The 20,913-nt window shown below is 54.8% G+C and overlaps 1 protein-coding gene across 4 annotated transcripts; it reads right to left on the reverse strand.

Moving 5' to 3' along the window:
* Positions 1–13,507: 13,507 nt before the first annotated feature.
* CTU1 (cytosolic thiouridylase subunit 1) lies at positions 13,508–18,949 on the reverse strand. 4 transcript variants are annotated; one of them, XM_084906135.1, is made up of 4 exons: positions 18,862–18,909; positions 18,383–18,496; positions 15,249–15,798; positions 13,508–14,313 (listed from the first exon to the last, which is right to left on the reverse strand). In XM_084906135.1, the coding sequence occupies exons 3-4, from the start codon at positions 15,754–15,756 to the stop codon at positions 13,736–13,738; spliced, it is 1,086 nt and encodes a 361-aa protein (XP_084762261.1). In that variant the 5' UTR covers positions 15,757–15,798; positions 18,383–18,496; positions 18,862–18,909; the 3' UTR covers positions 13,508–13,735. The 4 variants fall into 4 exon arrangements, with proteins under 4 accessions (XP_084762261.1, XP_084762259.1, XP_084762258.1 ...); XM_084906133.1 differs by lacking the exon at positions 18,383–18,496 and having other exon boundaries at positions 18,862–18,949; XM_084906132.1 differs by lacking the exon at positions 18,383–18,496 and having other exon boundaries at positions 15,249–15,803; positions 18,862–18,908.
* Positions 18,950–20,913: the final 1,964 nt, after the last annotated feature.

Raw genomic sequence — 20,913 nt, forward strand, 5'->3', positions numbered from 1 at the left:
TCTGGGGACTCGGGGTGTGGGTTTCTGGCAAAAACAGAGAAAGTGAGAGAGAAGGACCAGAGGCCGAGGGTCAGAGAGACAACGAGACCCTTCCGCAGAGACGTGAATCCGGGGTCCTCGGCAACCGGGAAGGAGGGAGTATGCTGACCGAGGAGCACCACGTCCGGCCTCGAAGTCTTCCTGGGAGGAGGAAGTGGGGATGGTGCCTCACCTTCCTGTCACTCCGTAGATCCTTTTATCCCTGGTCTGGGCAGTTGGCCCTGCCCAACCTTCCCCCTTCTCCCCCCAACCCGCCCTCCTCCTGACGTTTTATTAATTGCTCAGTTCCCATTCCAAGACTCCAGGGTGCCCTCTCCTCCCTCCCTCTCTGGCCAGAAAAGCAGCCACAATTGTTGAGGCGAACCTGCCCGCCTGCCCGTAAAGGTGTTAGGGTCTGGAAGAGGTCCAGGGCAGGGACTCGGGGCAGGGCGGATGGGGTGAGGGTGGAGGGGGGCTCCGAGGGAGGGGCTGGGAGGGGCTGGGAGGGGCTGTGAGAGGGAGGGACAGAGGCTGGAGAGGTCTGTGAAGGTGGACAGGGAAAGAGGTGAGACAAATACAGGCCCCGAGAGAAGTGGGAGAGGCAGAGAGAGGAGAGAGACAGAGACAGGGGAGGCAGATGGGAAAAGACGAGATGGGGTGGGAAGGAGAGAGAGAGAGAGAGAGAGAGAGAGAGAGAGAGAGAGAGAGAGAGAGAGAGAGAAAGAGAGAGAGAGAGAGAGATTCATGGAGCGGTCCCTGTGGAAAAGCTGAGCGAGAAGCAGAGAGAACAGGGAAGGCCCCAGCTGGTTTGGCTCAGTGGATAGAGCATCGGCCTGTGGACTGAAGGGTCCCAGGTTCGATTCCAGTCAAGGGCATGTACCTGGTTGTGGGCACATCCCCAGTAGGGGGTGTGCAGGAGGCAGCTGATGGATGTTTCTCTCTCATCGATGTTTCTAACTCTCTATCCCTCTCCCTTCCTCTCTGTAAGAAACTTCAATGAAATATATTAAAATAAAATAAATAAAAAAAGAACAGGGAAGAAGGTGCAGACAGAATAGGAAGAGACACGAAGGAAAGAGGGAAGAGGGGTCCCCCGCCCCCAAACACACACACACACACACACACACACACACACACACACACACACAGGTGCTGAGCGGTAAAGCAGCGATGTTGGGGGGTGGGCATTCAGAGAGATCCCGGAAGGATAAGGCAAGACCAGGCAGGTGAGAGGGATGGATGCCAGACAGGTGGTGGGGACATGAGCAGAGGGAGCTGTGGAAGGTGACACAGCAGAGGGAGAGGCGGGGGTGGGTGTGTGTGTGGGGGGGGGGGGAGCTGGCAGGGGCGGGAGGTGCAGGAGACACCCATGCTTCCTCACTCCGTGGTCCTCACAGTCCTGGGCGATGAGGGAGCAGGGTCCCGGGCAGGGGAGACAGGGACGGGAGGCTCGGTGCAGAGCCAGATGCACAGGAAGCGATGGGGACCCAGACGGAGGGGGACAGGGACCCAGAGAGACCTGGGGAGACAGCGGGGAGATGAGGGAAGGTCCAGGAAGCCCGAGGTGGGGCCCTGAGTTGGGGGAACCCATCCTGACGGGGAGGGGGAGCGGGGCCTCCCTGCCCAGCCCCTCCCCCAGCCTCTTAAAGTCCCTAATGACTGCAATTTGTCCCCAGCCCGAGCAGCCAGGCCCCGACCCACACGCGGTGACTCAGGAGACAGCCTCTCTGTTTTCTCCCTCCCTCCCTCCCGCTGGCTCTGCCTCCCTCGTCCACCCCCAAACCATTTTTCCCGCCTGTGCCCGGGCTGCCCCAGCTGAGCCTGCCTCTGCCTGCACCTGGGACCTGCTCTGCTCGGGTGCTGCCTGGGGATGCTCACGCCCACCTGGGCCCCGTGCATGTCTGCTACCCTCCACCCCCCAACAAGCTGGCCTCCCGGGAGGGGGTGCCCTGCTCGGTGCTGAAGGCCTTGGCTCGGGCCCTGGTGACACAGGAGAGCCAGATGCTGGGCTAAAACACAGACCCGCCAAAGCCGGTTTGGCTCAGTGGATGGAGTCCCAGGTTTGATTCCCATCAAGGGCATGTACCTTGGTTGTGGGCACATCCCCAGTAGGGGGTGTGCAGGAGGCAGCTGGTCGATGTTTCTAGCTCTCTATCCTCTCTTCCTCTATGTAAAAAAAAAAATCAATAATATATATATATATATATATATATATATATATATATATTTTTTTTTTTTTAAATAACAAGCAAGCAGGGAGGAGGGCAGGGTTAGGGAAGTCCTGATGAGAGCAACTTCGAACAACGGCTTAAAGGTCATTGGGGAGCGAGCCATGGGGATCTCTGGGGGAGGATTGTCCGGGGCTGAGGCTTTGAACTGGGAGGTTCAGCTGGTCCCGGTGTGTATCTGAGAACCAGAGGGGAGGCCCGTGTCACTGGGGCAGAAAAAAGAAAAAAAAAAAAAAAGTAAGGGCAGTGAGATTATGGCAATTCTGGGCTCCCTGAGACAGGTGCTATCCTGTCCCCATTTTACACACAGAGAAACTGAGGCTGCGAGAGGGGACGTGGCTTGTCCGAGGTCATCCAGCTGGTAGAGATACAGGAGGACGCATGCAAACTCCGGGACCAGCTGAACCTCTGCTTCACTCTTTGAATCTCTGGCGATGATGAGGAGTGATTTTGAGCACTGATTTTTATGCCAGAACCGTTTTATTTTGGGGGGTGGGCATGGTGGGGGGAGAGCTTAAAATACAGAGAGTTATTTTCTTTTTTTTAAGAAATGTATTGTGCCGAAACCGGTTTGGCTCAGTGGATAGAGCGTCGGCCTGCGGATTGAAGGGTCCCAGGTTTGATTCCGGTCAAGGGCATGTACATTGGTTGTGGGCACATCACCAGTAGAGGGTGTGCAAGGGGCAGCTGGTTGATGTTTCTCTCTCATCAACGTTTCTAGCTCTCTATCTCTCTCCCTTCCTCTCTGTAAAAAAAAAAAAATCAATAAAATATATTTTAAAAATAAAAATAAAAAATGTATTGTACTGATTTTTTTTTTTTTTTTTTTTTTTTTTTTTTTTTTTTTTTTACAGAGAGGAAGGGAGAAGGATAAAGAGTTAGAAACATCAATGAGAGAGCAACACCAACCAGCTGCCTCCTGCATACCCTCCCCCCTGGGGATGTGCCTGCAACCAAGGTCCATGTCCTTGACCAGAATCGAACCTGAGACCCTTCAGTCCACAGGCTGATGCTCTATTCACTAAGCCACACCTGTCAGGGCCCGATGGTTATTTTCTCATCGTGATAGAGGCCAGAAGTCCAAGTTCAAGGTGTGTCGCAGGTTGGGTTTCTCCTGAGGCTTCTCTCCTCGGCTTGTAGACGGCCCCCTTCCCCATGTGGCCACAGGATGCTGGTCCCAGTCTGCACATCTCTGTCCCACGCTGTCACTGTCTTAATGTTATTATTATTATTTATTTATTTTTGGTATGTTCACTCCCTGAGCCCTTCCCATGGTCCCTGTGAGAAAGGGACTCTTGTTCTCCTCCGTGCACTGAGGAGGAAGCGGAGGAGTCACCCACCCAAGGTTACACAACCAGCTCTGAGGTGGCACCAGGATCCGAGGAGGAAACCCTGTGCAGAGCTAACAACCCCAGGGCATGAGGTGCCCAGGACAAAGGGGCAGATGGTGCAATGGTGAGAGTGGGGGGATTCACCCCAGACAGCAGCCCCACAGAACACCACCCCTACCATTGTTCCAGGAAGGAAGGAAGGAAGGAAGGAAGGAAGAAGGAAGGAGGAAAGGGCGGCTGGGTGGCAGGTGGCTGTGTGGGTCAGGTGGTGCAGGAAGGGGAGGGAGGGAGGGAGGGCCTGCTGGGCTGCTTTTGTTTCCTCCCTGGGAGATAGAAAGACCAGGAGCCATTGCATCTCCTCAGATGCCTGGGCAGGTGGGGGTAAGGGGCCGGGGTGCTGACTATAGAGAAGATGCCGAGAATGGACAAAGGGGCCAGCTGATCAGTTGGTTGATTTTTTTTAAAAGTATATTTTATTGATTTTTCACAGAGAGGAAGAGAGAGGGATAGAGAGCTAGAAACATGGATCAGCTGCCTCCTGCACACCCCCTACTGGAGATGTACCCACAACTAAGGTACATGCCCTTGACCGGAATTGAACCTGGCACCCTTCAGTCCGCAAGCCGACGCTCTATCCACTGAGCCAAACAAGTTTTGGCCAGTTGGTTGATTTTTTTTTTTTAATTTTTTTATTGATTTCAGAGAGGAAGGGAGAGGGAGAGAAAGACAGAAACATCAATTATGAGAGAGAATTACTGATCAGCTGCCTCCTGCACAACCCCCACTGGGGATGGAGCCTGCAATCAGGGCATGTGCCCCTGGCCAGAATCGAACCCTGGACCCTTCAGTCCACAGGCCGATGCTCTATCCACGGAGCTAAACCAGTTTAGGCCAGTTGGTTGATTTTGTTGTTGTTTTTTCTCCAGCAAAGAACAGGCAGATCTAGGACTGTGTGGTGCTGAGACAGGGAAGCTGCGGATTGGGGGAGGGGAGGAGGGAGAAAGACGGGGCCCCGGGGAGGGGGTCACGAAGGGGTGGACTGCGGGGCGGAGGAAGTGGGGACAGAAGGGGCTCGGAGGGGCGGCTGGATGAGAAGGGTCAGGGCGCCTCTGAGGTGGAGAAACAGGTACGACGGAGCCACCCACAGCCCCGGGAGGCTGTGGTCAGGGAGTGGGAGGTGGGATTTGGTGGTTTCAGAGGCGGAGCCCTTCCGCATGGCGATAGGGGCCGGGAGTGGCCGTGAGAACGGGTGATAGCCGCCCGAGGTGGTCTCCAGCCAATGTGGACATGGGATGCTTCCCCAAAACCAGGGGTTCAGCGCCCGGGTCCCGGGCGTCAGCGGAGGCCCGCCCGCCTCCATCTCCAGTGATAACAAAAGCTTAAAGCCCAGGCAGGCTGCCAAAGGGCTTGATGTAGATCATCGCACGTAATCCTGGCAAACAAACAGCTTCCCGAGGCTGGAGACTCTCATCAGCACGTGCGTGACGGAACCGAGACCACCGGGCTGCTGAGGACGGTGCCATCTGGCTTTCTTTATTTCTTTTTAAAAAAAAAAATATATATATATATATATTTTATTGATTTTTTTTTTTTTTTTACAGAGATGGAGGGAGAGGGATAGAGAGTTAGAAACACTGATGAGAGAGAATCATCGATCAGCTGCCTTCTGCACACTCCCCTCTGGGGATGTGCCCGCAACCAAGGTACATGCCCTTGACCGGAATCGAACCTGGGACCCTTCAGTCCACAGGCCGACGCTCTATCCACTGAGCCAGACCGGTTTCGGCCCATCTGGCTGTCATGGTGGTCCATTGGAGGCCCCAGCCTGGGAAAACACGGCATGAGGGCTGATGAGGGGTGTCTGCAAGGTGCACCCAGACCCTCGACTGACCTCTGCACGTCCTCGGTGGACAGCTTCCCTAGTCCCGCCCATGTGCCGTGTGCCTGGTGTCTCTGGCCAGATTCCCCCGTCAGCCCCGTGACACGCATGCAGACACATTCCCCTCCGACAGGTGAGGAAACAGAGAAATGTGGTCGGTTGCCCAACGGGGGCCTGGTGAGCCGATGGGGGGAGCTGGGGTTCGAACCCCAGCCCGTCTATCTCAATGCCTCTCTCTCTCTGCCGCTGACCTCATGTGTCTCTTCGTTACCCACACGCCCTCCAGGGGATCTCCCCGAGGTCTCTCCGAGCCAACACCTGTGTCTGCTACGTGCCAGGCGGCATCCGTGGGCACACCTGATGCCAAATCAACAGCCGACAAACATCTCTGCCTCACCCCCTCCTCCCTCCGTGGCTGCGCCCCACTTGTTTTTGTTTAGGCTCCATGGTATCTCCCCCACTTTCCCCCCTCCCCCCTGGTGAGTGAATGACAACATCCTCTTCCCCGTGGCTCTGGACCCAAACCCGGGAGTGGTTCTGGATCCCTCCCTCGCTCCCACCTGCCACGTGGACAAGTCTAGTCGCCGCGGCTGCAAAACAGATGGCTGGTCGCCAGCTTGCCTCCTGCCACCCGCTCTCATGCAAGCCGCCCGTCTCTCTCCCCTTGGACGGGCGCAGCGGCATCCAGCTCGGTCTGGCTGCTTCTGCAACCGATCCCTGCCCCCGCCTCCCCCCACCCCCAACCCCTACCCCACACCAAGACGACGTGCCTATGTATTTATATACTAGAGGCCCAGTGCGTGAAATTCGTGCATGGGTGTGTGTGTGTGTGGGGGGGGGGGGTGTTGTCCCTCAGCCCAGCCTGCACCCTCTCCAATCTGGGACATCCCTCTCACAATCCAGGACTGCTGGCTCCCAACTGCTCGCCTGCCTGCCTTCCTGATTGCCCCTAACCGCTTTTGCCTGCCAGCCTGATCACCCCCTAACCACTCCCGTGCCAGCCTGATTGATGTCTAACTGTTCCCCTGCCAGCCTGTTTGCCCCTAACTGTCCTTCGCTGCAGGCCCAGTCACCCCCAACTGCCCTCCTCTGCCTGCCTAGTCAAGCCTAACTTCCCTCCCCTGCAGGCCTTGATCACCCCCAACTGCTTTCCCCTGCTGGCCATCTTGTGGCAGCCATCTTGTGTCCACATGGGGGCAGGATCTTTGACCACATGGGGGAAGCCATCTTTGTGTGTTGGAGTGATGGTCAATTTGCATATTACTCTTCTATTAGATAGGATACTGTGCATATATACACATATAATTATTGATTTCAGAGAGGAAGGAAGAGGGAGAGATAGAAACATCCATGATGAGAGAGAATCATGGATTGGCTGCCTCCTGCAAGACCCCCTACTAAGGATCGAACCTACAACTAGTGGGCCTGGGAGAGTGTTCATGGGGCAGAGGGTAGGGGGGGGGGGTGGGTGGGGGGAGCCCATCTTTCTGAGACGGGGCCCCAAATACTTGCAGGGAGGAAGGTTTCCGACTCTAAGGGATGTGCCCCAGGGCACGGGTTCCACCTGCCTGGTCCTTCCAGGGGTCGCTTGGGTTTCAGTAGGGACTGCGTTCCTCGGGCCATAGACCTCAGCAACAGCCCGGCTCCCCTCCCGCAGGCCAGGGCCTCCCGCCCCCGCAGCCCCGTGCCCGGCCTCCGTGGGGAACCGTGGCCTTCTCCCTCCACAGGGCTCTCCCGCCTGTGCTGTGGCCGGCCGCCTCGGGGCCAGACACCTCTGTCTCCGCTCCGTCTGTTCCGTGGCGATGTCTCTTGCATGTGGGTTTATGTGGAAACTCTTGTGCTTACAAAACACATCCCAAGGTTTATTTAGTGGGATTTCCACCCGACCCTTGGCGTGTGCTTCGTAAAGAGCCCTCGTATCGCCAAAACCGGTTTGGCTCAGTGGATAGAGAGTCGGCCTGCAGACTGAAAGGTCCCAGGTTCGATTCCGGTCAAGGGCATGTACCTTGGTTGCAGGCACATCCCCAGTAGGGGGTGTGCAAGAGGCAGCTGATCAATGATTCTCTCTCATCAGTGTTTCTAACTCTCTGTCCCTCTCTCTTCCTCTCTGTAAAAAATCAATAAAATAAATAAATAAATAAATAAATAAATAAATAAATAAATAAAAGAGAGAGAGCTCTTGTATCAGAGCCCAACCATGCCCACACCCAGGCCACGGCCGGTGTGGGCTGCTCCCTGGCCTCCTGGACACGGCCTGAGGAAGAAGGGTCATTCAGACACCCGAGGCAGCCCCATCTGCTTTAAGCTCTCCCCAATGCCCCATAAGCCAAGCTGAACACCCATGGGTGCAGCAGCACTCTGACCCCTCTTGGGGGCGGGGCCCGGCCACCCTTCCTGGCTCCTCCCGGCCGTCTTGTGCCAGGAGCAGCCCTTCTGCACAGGTTCTGCCTGTGATCCTTCATGCCGGCCATTGTCTTGTTCCCCTCCCACCCTTATCCGTGATCATTCTTATTTATTTACTTACTAGAGGCCTGGTGCACGAAATCTGTGCACTGGTGGGGGGAGGTCTCTCAGCCTGGCCTGCACCCTCTCCTAGTCCAGGAACTCTGGGGGGGATGTCTGACTGATGGCTTAGGCTCGATTTCCACGGGGAGCAGACCTCAGCTGGCAGTCAGACATCCTTAGCACTGCTGTGAGCCCAGCTTTTGGCTGAGTGGTGCTCCCTCTGTGGGAGCACACTGACTACCAGGGGGCAGCTCCTGTGTTGAGCATCCGCCCCCTGGTGGTCAGTGCGAAATCATAGTGACCGGTTGTTCTGCTGTTCGGTCAATTTGCATATTAGCCTTTTATTATATAGGATTATTATTATTTTTTCTTCCTCACCCAAGGACATGCTTAGGGAGAGGAGAGAAAAACATGGAGAGATGAAAGAGACATTTTTATTGGCCACCCACCTGCACTGAACCCGCAACCCCGGCAATTGAACCAGCGACCCTTTGGTGCCCAGAACATCACACAAAAAATAGAGCCACATGGGTCGGGGCCCTGCTCATTCTTACCTCCTGGGTCCCGGGTTGAGCACTACCTCCTGTGGAAACCATTTCATGACACCTCACACTGAGCGGGGTACCCCACCTCAGGGGGTGGGAGGAAGGGAGGAAGGAAGGGGAGGGAAAACAGAGGCCCAAACTGTCCCTTACTGAAATCAACCAAGATCTCTAAAACCATGGGCCAGCCTGGCCCTTTTATCTATCTATCTATCTATCTATCTATCTATTGATTGATTTATTTAAAATATATTTTATTGATTTTTTACTGAGAGGAAGAGAGAGGGACAGAGAGTCAGAAACATTGATGAGAGAAACATTGATCAGCTGCCTCCTGCACACCCCCCATTAGGGGTGTGCCCACAACCAAGGTACATGCCCTTGACCGAAATTGAACCCGGGACCCTTCAGTCTGCAGACTGACGCTCTATCCACTGAGCCCAACCGGTTTCGGCCAGCCTTGTCCTTTTAATAACCATGTGGCTGGTGACGTGTTTGCTCCAGATAAGCATCGTTGAAACGGATGCCTCGGCAATCAAAGCAGAAGTTGGGCACGTACACTCCACACAGGGGAGGATCCACGTGTCAGGACTGACCCTGCACCCCCTTAAACGTGTGGCGTGCTTCTACCCCCGATTTAGCATCCTCTGACACACTCTATATTCTATTATTTTCTCTATTCCCATGGGACAGGTTTTTTCTTTGATCACTTACTGTCACAAATTAAAAGCTCAATAAACATTTGTGGAATGAATGAATCAATGAATCAATGAACACACAGCTCTTGAGATCAAGAAAGGTTTCCGGAGTTCATGTGGGGCCTTAAGATTTCTGCCAGACTGAGCCTTGGAGGCTGGCTCAGGTCACGGGAGATCAGAGTTCCCCAGGAAGGGAGGGGCCACCCCATGCACAGGCATGGGCACAGTGACCCCTTGTGGTCAGGGCTGAGCATAGCATCTTCCCCAGCTCCCAGGACCTTCATGTCTATCACATGTGGATTCAATAGTGGTCGGGCTTGAATCCAGATAGGCTGTAAGTGTAACAGGCACACCAGATTTCAAGAACTCAGTAAAAGAAGAAAAAAAAAAATACAAAAATTTTAAAAATTGCTTATCTGTTAAAGTCATATTTTATATAGTGGGTCAAATAAGATGTTATTTAAAGGTCACCTGTTGGCCGAAACCGGTTTATAGAGCATCGGCCTGAGGACTGAAGGGTCCCAGGTTCAATTCCGGTCAAGGGCATGTACCTTGGTTGCGGGCACTTCCCCAGTAGGGGGTGTGCAAGAGGCAGCTGATGGATGTTTCTCTCTCATCGATGTTTCTAACTATCTCTCTCCCTTCCTCTTTGTAAAAAAAATCAATAAAATACAGTATGTTAAAAAAAAAATAAAGGTCACCTGTTCCACCCTGGCCAGTATCGCTCAGTAGTTGGAGTGTTGGCCTAGGCTCCAAAGAGTTATAGGTTCGATTCCTGTTCAAGGGCACATGCTTGAGTTGCAGGTTCGATCCCCGGCCCCAGTCAGGGGGTGTGTGGGAGACAACCAATAGATGTGTCTCTCACACATCAATGTTTCTCTCTCCCCCCTGATTCCAGTTTCTCTAAAAAAAAAAAAAATTAATGGAAAAAATACACTTGGGTAAGGGTTAACAAAAAAATTAAACATCACCTGTTCCCTCCTTCTAAAATCTATTAGAAATAAAAAAGTAATAAAATATGACTATTAGAACCTTTAAAATTATAGCCTTGTCTGGGGGGGGGGGAGTTCAGTGGGTTAGAGCACCATGCCCACACACAAGGTTTTGGGTTCAATCCTGGGTCAGGGCACATATAAGAAGCAACCAATAAGTTCATAAATGAAGGGGAACAACAAACCGGCGTCTCTCTCCAATCAATCAATCAATCAATCAAAATGAAAAGAGAAACTTGATCATTGCATATATGATTCACACCGTATTTCTATTGAGTAACACTGCCCTAAATCACAGTAGAAATCTAACCAAACACCCACTTCCTGGTGGGAGGGAGGAACTCAGCTGAACAGAAGGGAAACGGTCCCTTGCCCAAAGCTATAGGTGAATTAGAGGCCCACCACCAAGGACCCAGGCCCCCAGCTTCCAGCAGGCAGCATAGCAAAAGGGGTCTGGCGTCCCACCTCCTTCCTGGAGCCACAAGCTTACTCTTTGTAAAATCGGGGACCAACCCCTGCCCATCACACCTCTGAGCTAACACGGGAAGAAGGCTCTGCAGTGCACCCCACAGGAGCCATCCTTTGTGGTAACTATGGTGTCAGGTGGGTACTAGACTTATTGGAGGTGGGGAGAGCACTTTGGAAGGTATATAAATGTGCCATCACTGTGTTATACACCTGAAACGAATATGATGTTGAATGGCAACTGCAATTGAAAAATAAGCATTATATTTATTTATTTTTAAAATATATTTTGTTGATTTTTCACAGAGAGGAAGGGAGAGGGATAGAGAGCTAGAAACATTGATGAGAGAGAAACATCGACCAGCTGCCTCCTGCATGTCCCCCACTGGGGATATGCCCACAGCCAATGCACATGCCCTTGACCATAATCGAACCTGGGACCCTCCAGTTCGCAGACCAACGCTCTATCCACTGAACCAAATCGGTTCGGCAAGCATTATTTTAAAAAATAAAATCAAATCATCCCAATGGACCTTGATCATCTTGCGCCCCCTACAGTCCATGGCCCTCACTTGCAGCTGGAGTGAGCTTTGAGGCAATGGAAATCCTATCAGGACCTCTCTTGGTGGAAAGCTTCCCCATCCATGATACACCATCACTCTTAGGCTCCATGCAAATATTTCCTGCCTCTGCAGACCCTGCACGGCCCGCCCTGGCTCCTGCCTCACCTCACCTGTTGCTGTCCTTCCTCTCCGCTCTGCTCTGCACTCACGTTTCCTGCAGTTCCCTGGATTGCCAAGCTTACTCCCCACTCCGGGGTTCCCTCCTCCTGGGAAGCTCGCCCCCGAGATGGCTTATGGATTCGTCCCTTTGCTTTACTCGGGTCCCTGCTCACGTGCCACCTCTTCAGAGGCCTTGCCCCGAGCCCTGTGGGAACTGGTTCCCTCTCTCCTTACCCCACTTTATTTGCTGCCTTCGCCATGGCGTGGCATGGCTTATTTGCTTATGGTCTGTCTCTCCCAGACTGTGAACGTCAGAAAGGGCAGGGGCTTTCGTCTTTTGTTCACTGCGGTATTCCTAGCCCCTCGAGGAATTCCTAGCACCTGACACATAGGCCACAGGCAAGGTGCTCAATAGACATTTGTTGAGTGAACTATTAATGCTAATACTCGATTCGATCTCGGAAGAGGCAGGGCACCTGGTCCCTGTCCTCCAGCCCAATCTGTCCTATATAACAAAGAGGTAATATGCAAATTGACCATCATGCCCTCACGTGTGATCACAAGATGGCCGGCAGAGGAGTGCAGCTGGGGGGGGCGGCCAGGCCTGTAGAAGAGGGCAGTTGGGGGCAATCGGACCAGCAGGGTAGCAGTTAGGGTTTGATCAGGCTGGCAGGGGAGTGGTTAGGGGGTGATCAGGCAGGCAGGTGAACAGTTGGGAGCCAACAATCCTGGATTGTGAGAGGGATGTCCCCGATTGGAGAGGGTGCAGGCTGGACTGAGGGATACCCCCACACCCAGTGTACAAATTTTCATACACCAGGCCTCTAGTGTGTGTGTGTGTGTGTGTGTGTGTGTATATATATATATATATATATATATATATATATATACATATATATATATATAGCTAATATGCAAAGTGTCCCCTTGGGAGTTTGACTGGGAGACTCGCTATGATATGTGCTGACCACCAGGGGGTGGCACAAAATGGAGGTAGGCCCCAGCCAGCAGCTGGAAGATCCCCTAGGGACCCTACCCATGCACTGGGCCTCTAGTCTAATTAGAAAAAGATGAAACCCAGAGTGTGGGTGGCCACACCAGAGGGCCGGATCCAGGGGATGGGGAGTGGATGGGGTGGGAGGAGAGAGTCAGGAGGCTTCCAGGAGGCCCCATAGGATCTGAGCAGGAAGAGGGGAAAGGGAGGGCATTCCTGACAAGACACCAGCCAGGCAAAGCTTGGAGGCGGGCCTGAAAACACCAGGTCTCCCCTGAGGGTCTCCACTGGCAGGACAGTAACCCTGAAACCTAGAGCCCCCTGGTGGCCAAACCTTAAGGTGAACAACCAAGCCCTTCCAACAGTGCTTTCATGGGGAGGAGGGGGGGGGGGGACGGAAGGACTGACGGACGAAGACCGCTCTGATTCCATGTTCAGAGGAGGCAACTGAAAACATGAGAAGTCAAGTCACCCACCCAGGCTCACTCAGCTCAGCCTCTGAAAGCTGAGGTCTGGCCCTAACCCGTTTGGCTCAGTGGATAGAGCATCAGCCGTTGGCCTACAGACTGAGAGGTCCCAGGTTCGATTCCGGCCAAGGGCATGTACCTTGATTGCAGGCACATCCTCAGTAGGGAGTGCGCAGGAGGCAGCTGATTGATGTTTCTCTCTCATCAATGTTTCTAACTCTATCCCTCTCCCTTCCTCTCTGTAAAAACTCAATAAAATATATTTAAACAAAAAACAAAAGCTGAGGTCTGGGGACCCCACCCAGCTGGGCCTCACCCATCACAGACACCAGGAAGGGATTCAGGTGTGAGCGGGTGGGGAGCAATTCCCTGGTCTTCAAGAGCCCCAGGTAGACCCTGGTGTGACCCCCAGCTGGGTCCCTCCCCAGTCAGGTGACCTCAGGCCAGTTTCCCTGGTTCAGGCCACAGCCAATGAGATTATGCAAATGACAAGAGGGGACGGGCCTGCAGGGTGCTCAGGTCTCAGAGAAGCACCTTGATTCCTGAGCCCTGTGCCCATCAAGGCGGCTTTGTTTATTCCTCTACAGGCAAACAGGAAATGCGGCTGCACAGTAGGTGCTCAGGAAGGTAGCACAGGAGTGAGGCGAGCCCCCTCTCCCTGCCCTCCCCCTCCCCCCCCCCATTCCCACTCGCTCAGGAGTGGAAAGTTGCTCAGTCCCCTCCTCCCTCAGACCCTGGAGCCCAGGCCCCCACCCCAGCTCCTGCAGGGTCAGAGGTAACGGGTCGGGTCGTGCCTCCCTCCCAGAAACCCTGGGCAAAGGTCACCCGGGTTTATTCCCAGTGTCATTTTCAGGCGCCCTAAGTCCAGAGCTCCCCAATGGAGAACTGGGGTCCCTAGAAGGTGAGAACTGCGGGAACGGCTTCTTTCCGAGCTGGGGGCTGGACCTGCTCCCGCTCCTCCTCCTGCGGAGTCCCCGATGCAGCCACCACCGCCGGCCCCACCTCGTCCCGCCCTCGGCGGTCCTTGCCGATGGCCAGGCGGGGCCGGCCGCGGTCCAGGCCGTCCAGCAGGGCGCAGGCCTGGCAGAGCGCGCGGCTGGCCAGCGCCCCGCAGCGGGAGCAGGCGCCGGCGGGCGGGGGCCGGGCGGCCGGGGCCAGCGCCAGGCGCTCGGCCGAGTGCACCAGGTCCAGCACCGCGGATGGCCGCGCCGCCTCCAGCAGCTTGAGCAGGTGGCGCGCGTGGCCGCGGAAGGCCTCGGGCGCGTACACGCACTCCTCGGAGAAGTAGTCCAGGCGGCGGAAGTGCGCGTACAGCACCACCTCCTTCTGCGAGGCCAGCTGCAGCGGGCGGCAGCGCGGCAGGGCGCCGCCCTCGCCCGCCGAGCCCAGGCCGCCGCCCCGGGCCAGCCGGCCCGCGTCTCCCCGCAGGAAGTTCATGAGCACCGTCTCCGCCATGTCGTCCGCGTTGTGGCCTGGAGGGGTAAGGGGGGGAGAGAGATGGGAGCCGGTCAGAGAGGGCGCAGTGGGCGCTGCTACTCATGGGGACCCGGGGGCACAGGGGGTGGGGGTTGCAGAAGACACGGTGAGAAACGGAGAGGACAAGTCCCACCCATGGAGCCACTTGGGGTGCCCTCACTGTCATCCACCTACTGGGCGAGCCAGGCAGGTCCTGTGCTGGATGCCTACTGGGGATCGCAACCCAGGCATATATGCCCTTGACCGGAATCGAACCCGACACCCTTCAGCCCTCAGGAGTCCGCAGGCCGAGGCTCTATCTACTGAGCCAAACCAGCCAGGGCTAGAATGTCATTTTTAAAACGCAGAGAAGCACGGTCCTAGGCCCTAAGAGTACCCCTCCAGCCCTCTACTGGCTCCTGTGTGTGTGCACCAAGGTGATGGCAGGGGCTCAAAAGCTCGCCACGCCTGCCCTGCCCTTTCCTGGGAGACGCACACACACCACGCCCGTGAACCTTCTGGGGGATGCATATCCCTTTAACCGGGACCCTCCAGGGTCTCCTTTTCACTTCCCGGGCATGCGCATTAGCCCCGGTCAGTGCTGCCCTCGCCCGCGCATGCGAGCCCCTTCCTCCCACAAAAATCCCTCCTGCGGGCCGCGCATGCGCTCACAGGTAACGATGTGCGTGGCTCCCACGTGGAGAGCCCCTTCCTCCCACAAAGTCGCTCCTGCGGCCGCGCATGCGCTCACAGGTCACGACGTGCGTGGCTCCCACGTGGAGAGCCCCTTCCTCCCACAAAGTCCCTCCTGCGGCCGCGCATGCGTGCCCCTTCCTCCCACAAAGTCCCTCCTGCGGCCACGCATGCGCTCACAGGTTACGACGTGCGTGGCTCCCACGTGGAGAGCCCCTTCCTCCCACAAAGTCCCTCCTGCTGCCGCGCATGCGCTCACCGGTCACAACGTGCGTGGCTCCCACGAGGCGCGCCCCTTCCTCCAGCGCGCGCCGCCGCAGCACCCCGCAGAAGGTGCAGCAGGAGCGGCTGCGGCCGGAGCCGGCCGTGCTGCGGGCCACGGCGTCCATCGTCCAGCCCCCGAAGAGGTCGGCGTAGGCCACGATGGTGAGCGGCAGCTCCCAGCGCGCCGCCTGGCGCCGCACGGCCGCCAGCGCCGCGTCCCGGTAGCCGCCAATGCCCTCGTCCACCGCCACCAGCTGCAGCGAGACGCCCAGGCGCGGCGCCAGCTCGCGCAGCACGTGCGCCAGCACCGTGGAGTCCTTGCCGCCCGAGGCCCCCACGGCCACCACGGCGCCGGGCGGCAGCAGGCGGCCCGCCACCACCGTGTGCAGCACCTCGGCCTCGAAGGCGGCGCAGAAGCAGGCGCCGCACAGCGCTTGGCCGGAGCGCGGGCGGCGGAGGGCGGCGCGGGCCTTGCCGCAGGAGGCACACTGCGGGGCCGGCATCGCGGGGGTCCGGGCAGGCGGGTGCAGAAGGGTCCGCTGCTCCTGGGCTAGAAGAGAAGGGAGGCGGTTACAGGTGGATCCGGATGGATTGTGGGGTCACCTTCAAGAGAGGGAGGCTGTCTGGAAAGCACCCAGCCCGAAACAGATTCGGGGAGTGTGCGGGTGGAGCAGGCTTCTGGAGATGGGGTGGCCTACACACAAGTTCTGGCTTAAGGATTCTGCTGTGACAGGCACAGCATTCTCCACAGTCGGATGTAGACAAGCTACATCCTGCCCAGTAGCTTGTCTACATCCTCTCCTGCATCTCACCTCACTTCATGGCCGATGGCCTATTGACAGGGGAGACCTAGAATCTGATAATGGAGAACCTGAGTTAATCTGAAAGGTAGTCATATTATTTTAAATCTTAAAACACATATACTTAGGTGAATAGGGGGTTAACTTTTTCTTGTTTCCTTTTAAAAAAAAAAGTATATATATATATATATATAGTTGATTTTCCCACAGAGAGGAAGGGAGAGGGACAGAGAACCAGAAACATCGATGAGAGAGAATCATCGATCAGCTGCCTCCTGCACACCTCCCACTGGGGATGTACCTACAACCAAGGTACACACCCTTGACCAGAATCGAACCTGGGACACACACACACACCCCGCCTCAGTCCGCAGGCCGATGCTCCATCCACTGAGCCAAACCAGTTAGAGCTTTTGTTTCCTTTTTTTTTTTTATTTTTTTATTTGTATTGATTTCAGAGAGGAAGGGAGAGAAACATCCATGATGAGAATCATGGATCGGCTGCCTCCTGCACGCCTCACCCTGGGGATCGAGCCCACAACCCGGGCATGTGCCCTGACCATGAATCGAACCCTGGCCTCATGGTTCATAGGTCAATGCTAAACCGCTGAGCCACACTGGCTGGGCTTAAGTTTCCTTTCCAAGGCCTGTGCAAACCAATGAAGGAGGTGACTCAGCTGTGGATTCAGCAAGCAGAATTGAATCAATAAGCACGGTCAGACCGACCCACCAGGAGTCAAAACATCATCTCATCGCTTGATGGCACGGACAACAGCTGACCTCCGTTCCCAGCCTCACCCTAGCCCCTTCCCCTTTATAATCCTGCCCCCTGCACCTTGTTGCAAGGAAGGATTTGAATGCTTGCAAGCGCCCTGTGTTCTTGATTGGCTGGCCTTCTCAGTAAACACCTTATATGATTCAACCCTGCCTTCATATTGGACACAGCAACAGGCAGCCTGAGCCCTTGTCCTGATAACACCATGGAGCCCTCCGGTGACATCCTATCTCAGTCTCCTTCCACCATGCTGGCCTCTACTCTCAAAACAGCCCAGGGACACTCCGGTCTGTGTTTGCACTGGCTCTTCCCTCTGCCCAGAATATTCTTCCCTGTCACACTGGCTCAGCAAGGAGCTCTTAGGACCATCCACCATGACTTCCTGTCACTCTTGAATTCCACCTCCCCTCCTTTTTTTTTTTAGAGAATAGTTTATTGATTTTTAGAGAGAAAGGGTACAATATCGATTAGCTGCCTCCCACACCTGTCCAGATGAGGGATTGAGCCCGAAACCTGGGCATGTGCCCTGACTGGGAATCAAACCAGCAACCCTTCGGTGCACAGGACAACACCCACCTCACTGAGCCACACCAGCCAGGGCTCTCCCTCTAGTTTTTTTGTGTGTGTGTGTGTGTGTGTGTGTGTGTGTGTGTGTTTTAAATAAATTGTATTGATTTTTTTTACAGAGAGGAAGAGAGAGGGATAGAGAGTTAGAAACATCAATGAGAGAGAAACATTGATCAGCTGCCTCCTGCACACCCTTTACTGGGGATGGGCCCGCAACCAAGGTACATGCCCTTGACCGGAATCCAACCTGGGACCCTTCAGTCCGCAGGCCAACGCTCTATCCATGTAGCCAAAGCGGTTTCAGCTGGACTTAAGTATTAAAACGATCCCTTTCGCTGCTGTGAGGAGAACAGACTACGTTCCCTACATGGGGTAGAGGTCGGGAGGCCATCGAGGAGGCTATCGGGCAATTAATAGTCAGTGGGAGCCTTGGCTGGTGGGCTCAGTTGGTTGGGCATCGTCCCTCTGATTCCTGGTCAGGCCAGAATCCTGGTTGCGGGTTCTTAGATCATCACATTGACATTTTTCTCTCTCCTTCCTTTCCTGTCCTCTCTCTCTAAAATCAATAAAAACATATTTGGAAAACATTAAAAAAAAAAAAAAAAAAGTCAGTGAGAGATGATGTGGCCCGAGTGGAGGTGGTGGCAGTGGAGGTGGGAAGAGACGGGAGTTTGGATCTGTTTTGAAGGTAGAGCCCATAGGACTTGCCCAGAACGCGGACTGGGGTGGAGGATAGGGTGATGAGAAAAGAGGAATGAAGAATGGCTTTGAGGTTTGGGGCAAGGCACCTGGGGAGAGGATGGGACAGTTAGTGGGGAGGTGGGGAGGGAACAACTAGGAATTCCACTGGGACATGTCAGGTTTGAAGTCCCCGTTAAGCAAACGTCTTCCCTTCAAAGACTTTAGGGACTCCAGGATGGGCCTGGCCCCTCCTCCGGGCTCCCAGAGCCGCCTGCATGCCTCATCCCAGCCCAACCAGGACTCTACCTGTCCCTGACAGGCCTGACTGCCCACTGCGAGCTCACGAACAGCAGGGCTGGGCCTGCCTCTCCACCATCCTCTCCCTCCACTGCGCACACAGTGTCGGCGCTCAGTACATGTCTGTAGGACGAGGGGGTAATAAATGCACCCTGAGGACGGCACGCGGACCCCTGGGAAGCCGGCGGATTGCTGCCTTGTCAGAGGATGGATGTGGTGTGACCGCTATCATGACGGGGGTTCTAGGGCAGAGCAGGTACCTTCCGGACACGAACCCGATTAGAGGCGGGGGCAGGGAGATGGTCGAACCCGACTTGGGGAAAGCAAGAGACAGGCGAGCCTCCGTGTCCCACGTGGGGATCCTGGACAGAAGGAAGGCCTGGGGATACAGACGCTGGGAAATCACAAAGGCGAGAGCCTAACTCACCCGACACCGCAACCAAGAGCGGCCGCCCGTGGGCCCACCCGCCCGGGGAGAAAATACTCACTTTGTGCAGAATGTGGTGCTGGGGTGGCCAAGCTGCTAGACATGCGGAAGCCCCGCACGGAAGTGGCTCCTGAGACTACGACTCCCACAAGGCTGTGCGGCTGTCTTGCCTACGGCTCCCAGAATCCCATGCAAAAGCTCTGTCTCAAAGCACATGTGGCTACTGGGCCCGCTCGGCCTACAACTCCCAGCAATCCTTGCGGCTCCCCTTGGGCTTCGCCTACCGCTTCCCAAAGGCATTGCCGGGTTTCCTTTCTGCGCCTGCGCTGAGGCTTGGGTACGCAGCCGAGCAGTGTGCAAAGTGGCTGTGTCCGCGTATCTGCTTTTGTGGGATTATTATAGGCTTTTTAATGGATTTGAGGTGGGGTTGCAGGTGGAAATTGAAGGTGGGAGTGAGGGGTTGGGTCGCGAGGTCAGCGCGTGCACAGGGCAGACTTTCCGAGGGTGGGGGCTCCTAGGGTCTATGGATTGGGGTGTGTGTGGGGATGGGGGTGGGGATGAGGGGTCTCCGCATGTCTGCGGATTGATTTTGGTGCACATGAGCATGTGGAATGGGGAAACGAGCCGCCGTGAGTGAGCTGAGGTCTTTGCCCCTGCGTCTGTTGTTAATGATTTGGGGCTGGGGTGGGGGCGGGGTCTCTGTAGGTGCAGCTGGCTGCTCCTGGGTAGTGGATGTGCATGGGATCCGCTGCACAGGCCTGGCCAGGGAACCGGTACACATTTCCTGTTATGTAAAGGTTGAGCTGAGTGATGGAGGGTGAGGGAGAGGTCCTGATGGGCCTAGGACAGTAGTCGGCAAACTCATTAGTCAACAGAGCCAAATATCAACAGTACAACGATTGAAATTTCTTTTGAAAGCCCAGATTTTTAAACTTAAAACTTCTCCTAACACCACTTTAAAATAGACTCGCCCGGCCAAAACCGGTTTGGCTCAGTGGTAGAGCGTCGGTCTGCGGACTGAAAGGTCCCAGGTTCGATTCTGGTCAAGGGCTTGTACCTGGGTTGCAGGCACATCCCCGGTGTGGGGTATGTAAGAGGCAACTGGTCCATGTTTCTCTCTCATCGACGTTTCTAGCTCTCTGTCTCTCTCCCTTCCTCTCTGTAAAAAATCAATAAAATATATTTAAAAAATTTTTTTAAAATAGACTCGCCCAGGCTGTGGTATTTTGTGGAAGCGCCACACTCAAGGGGCCAAAGTGCCGCATGTGGCTTGTGAGCCGCAGTTTGCCGACCACTGGGCTAGGAGACCCTACAGATTCCGACTCCGAGACTGAGGGCCCCGAAGGTGCAGTAGTCCTGAGGCACAGAGTCATGGAGATGCTCGTTAACCCAACTCATGTTCCATTAACCCAACGGCCTCAAGACAGACCCTAGACCAGGGGTTACCAACCTTTTTTTGGCCACACCCCATCTAACCATCTCTAAAATCCTGATGTCTCCCCCCACTCCATGACATATTATTATTCAAAAAGTGAACTCCTATTTACGTGGAGGAAGCCTAAAAATCCATTAACTTGGTTTAAACAAGCTTCCAAGGAACATGGCATCCAAGAAAGAGCAAAGCGAAAGAACAGTTGAAGTACTGAGGAAGAAATCACTAAGAAATTGTGTGGGTTTTTTTTTTTTAATTATATGAAGTGATGTGAAAAAATAGCAAAGTTTCAAAACCTAATAGAGACCGAAATGCATAAATTTGTCACAATATATATTTGTATATTGTATATGAGATCTATAAGAAATGCAAAAAATTTAGAACTATAAGAAATGCAAAAAATTTAACTGTTCATAACTCATTCCCCATTTGCCCCCCTTAAAAATAAAATTGTGCCCCCCTCATGAGGCATGTGCCCATGTTGGGAACCACTGCCCTAGATCCGAAGGCTTAGACACTTCCTAACCCAGGAGCCCCAGGGCCTGGAGTCTCAGATCCCTGAGATCCAAGCAGCTGAGAAAACCACTGCTCCAGAGACAACCTTCTCCCACCCAACCCAGGGACCTAGAGCATCATTTCCCCTCCAGTGGCCAAGGGCCTTGGAGACCCCTGAAACTAAAA

This window comes from Pipistrellus hanaki, assembly GCF_964339955.1.
Source record: "Pipistrellus hanaki genome assembly, chromosome: 15".
NCBI lineage: Eukaryota > Metazoa > Chordata > Mammalia > Chiroptera > Vespertilionidae > Pipistrellus > Pipistrellus hanaki.

Excerpts from the sequence above, each read along its gene's own strand:
- CTU1 (XM_084906132.1), bottom strand. The coding sequence starts at position 18,904 with ATGTCTAGCAGCTTGGCCACCCCAGCACCACATTCTGCACAAA. Across the intron at positions 15,804-18,861 it reads AGCACCACATTCTGCACAAA|CCCAGGAGCAGCGGACCCTT; the intron begins GTGAGTATTTTC and ends CTTCTCTTCTAG. Across the intron at positions 14,314-15,248 it reads AGCCACGCACGTTGTGACCG|GCCACAACGCGGACGACATG; the intron begins GTGAGCGCATGC and ends TTACCCCTCCAG.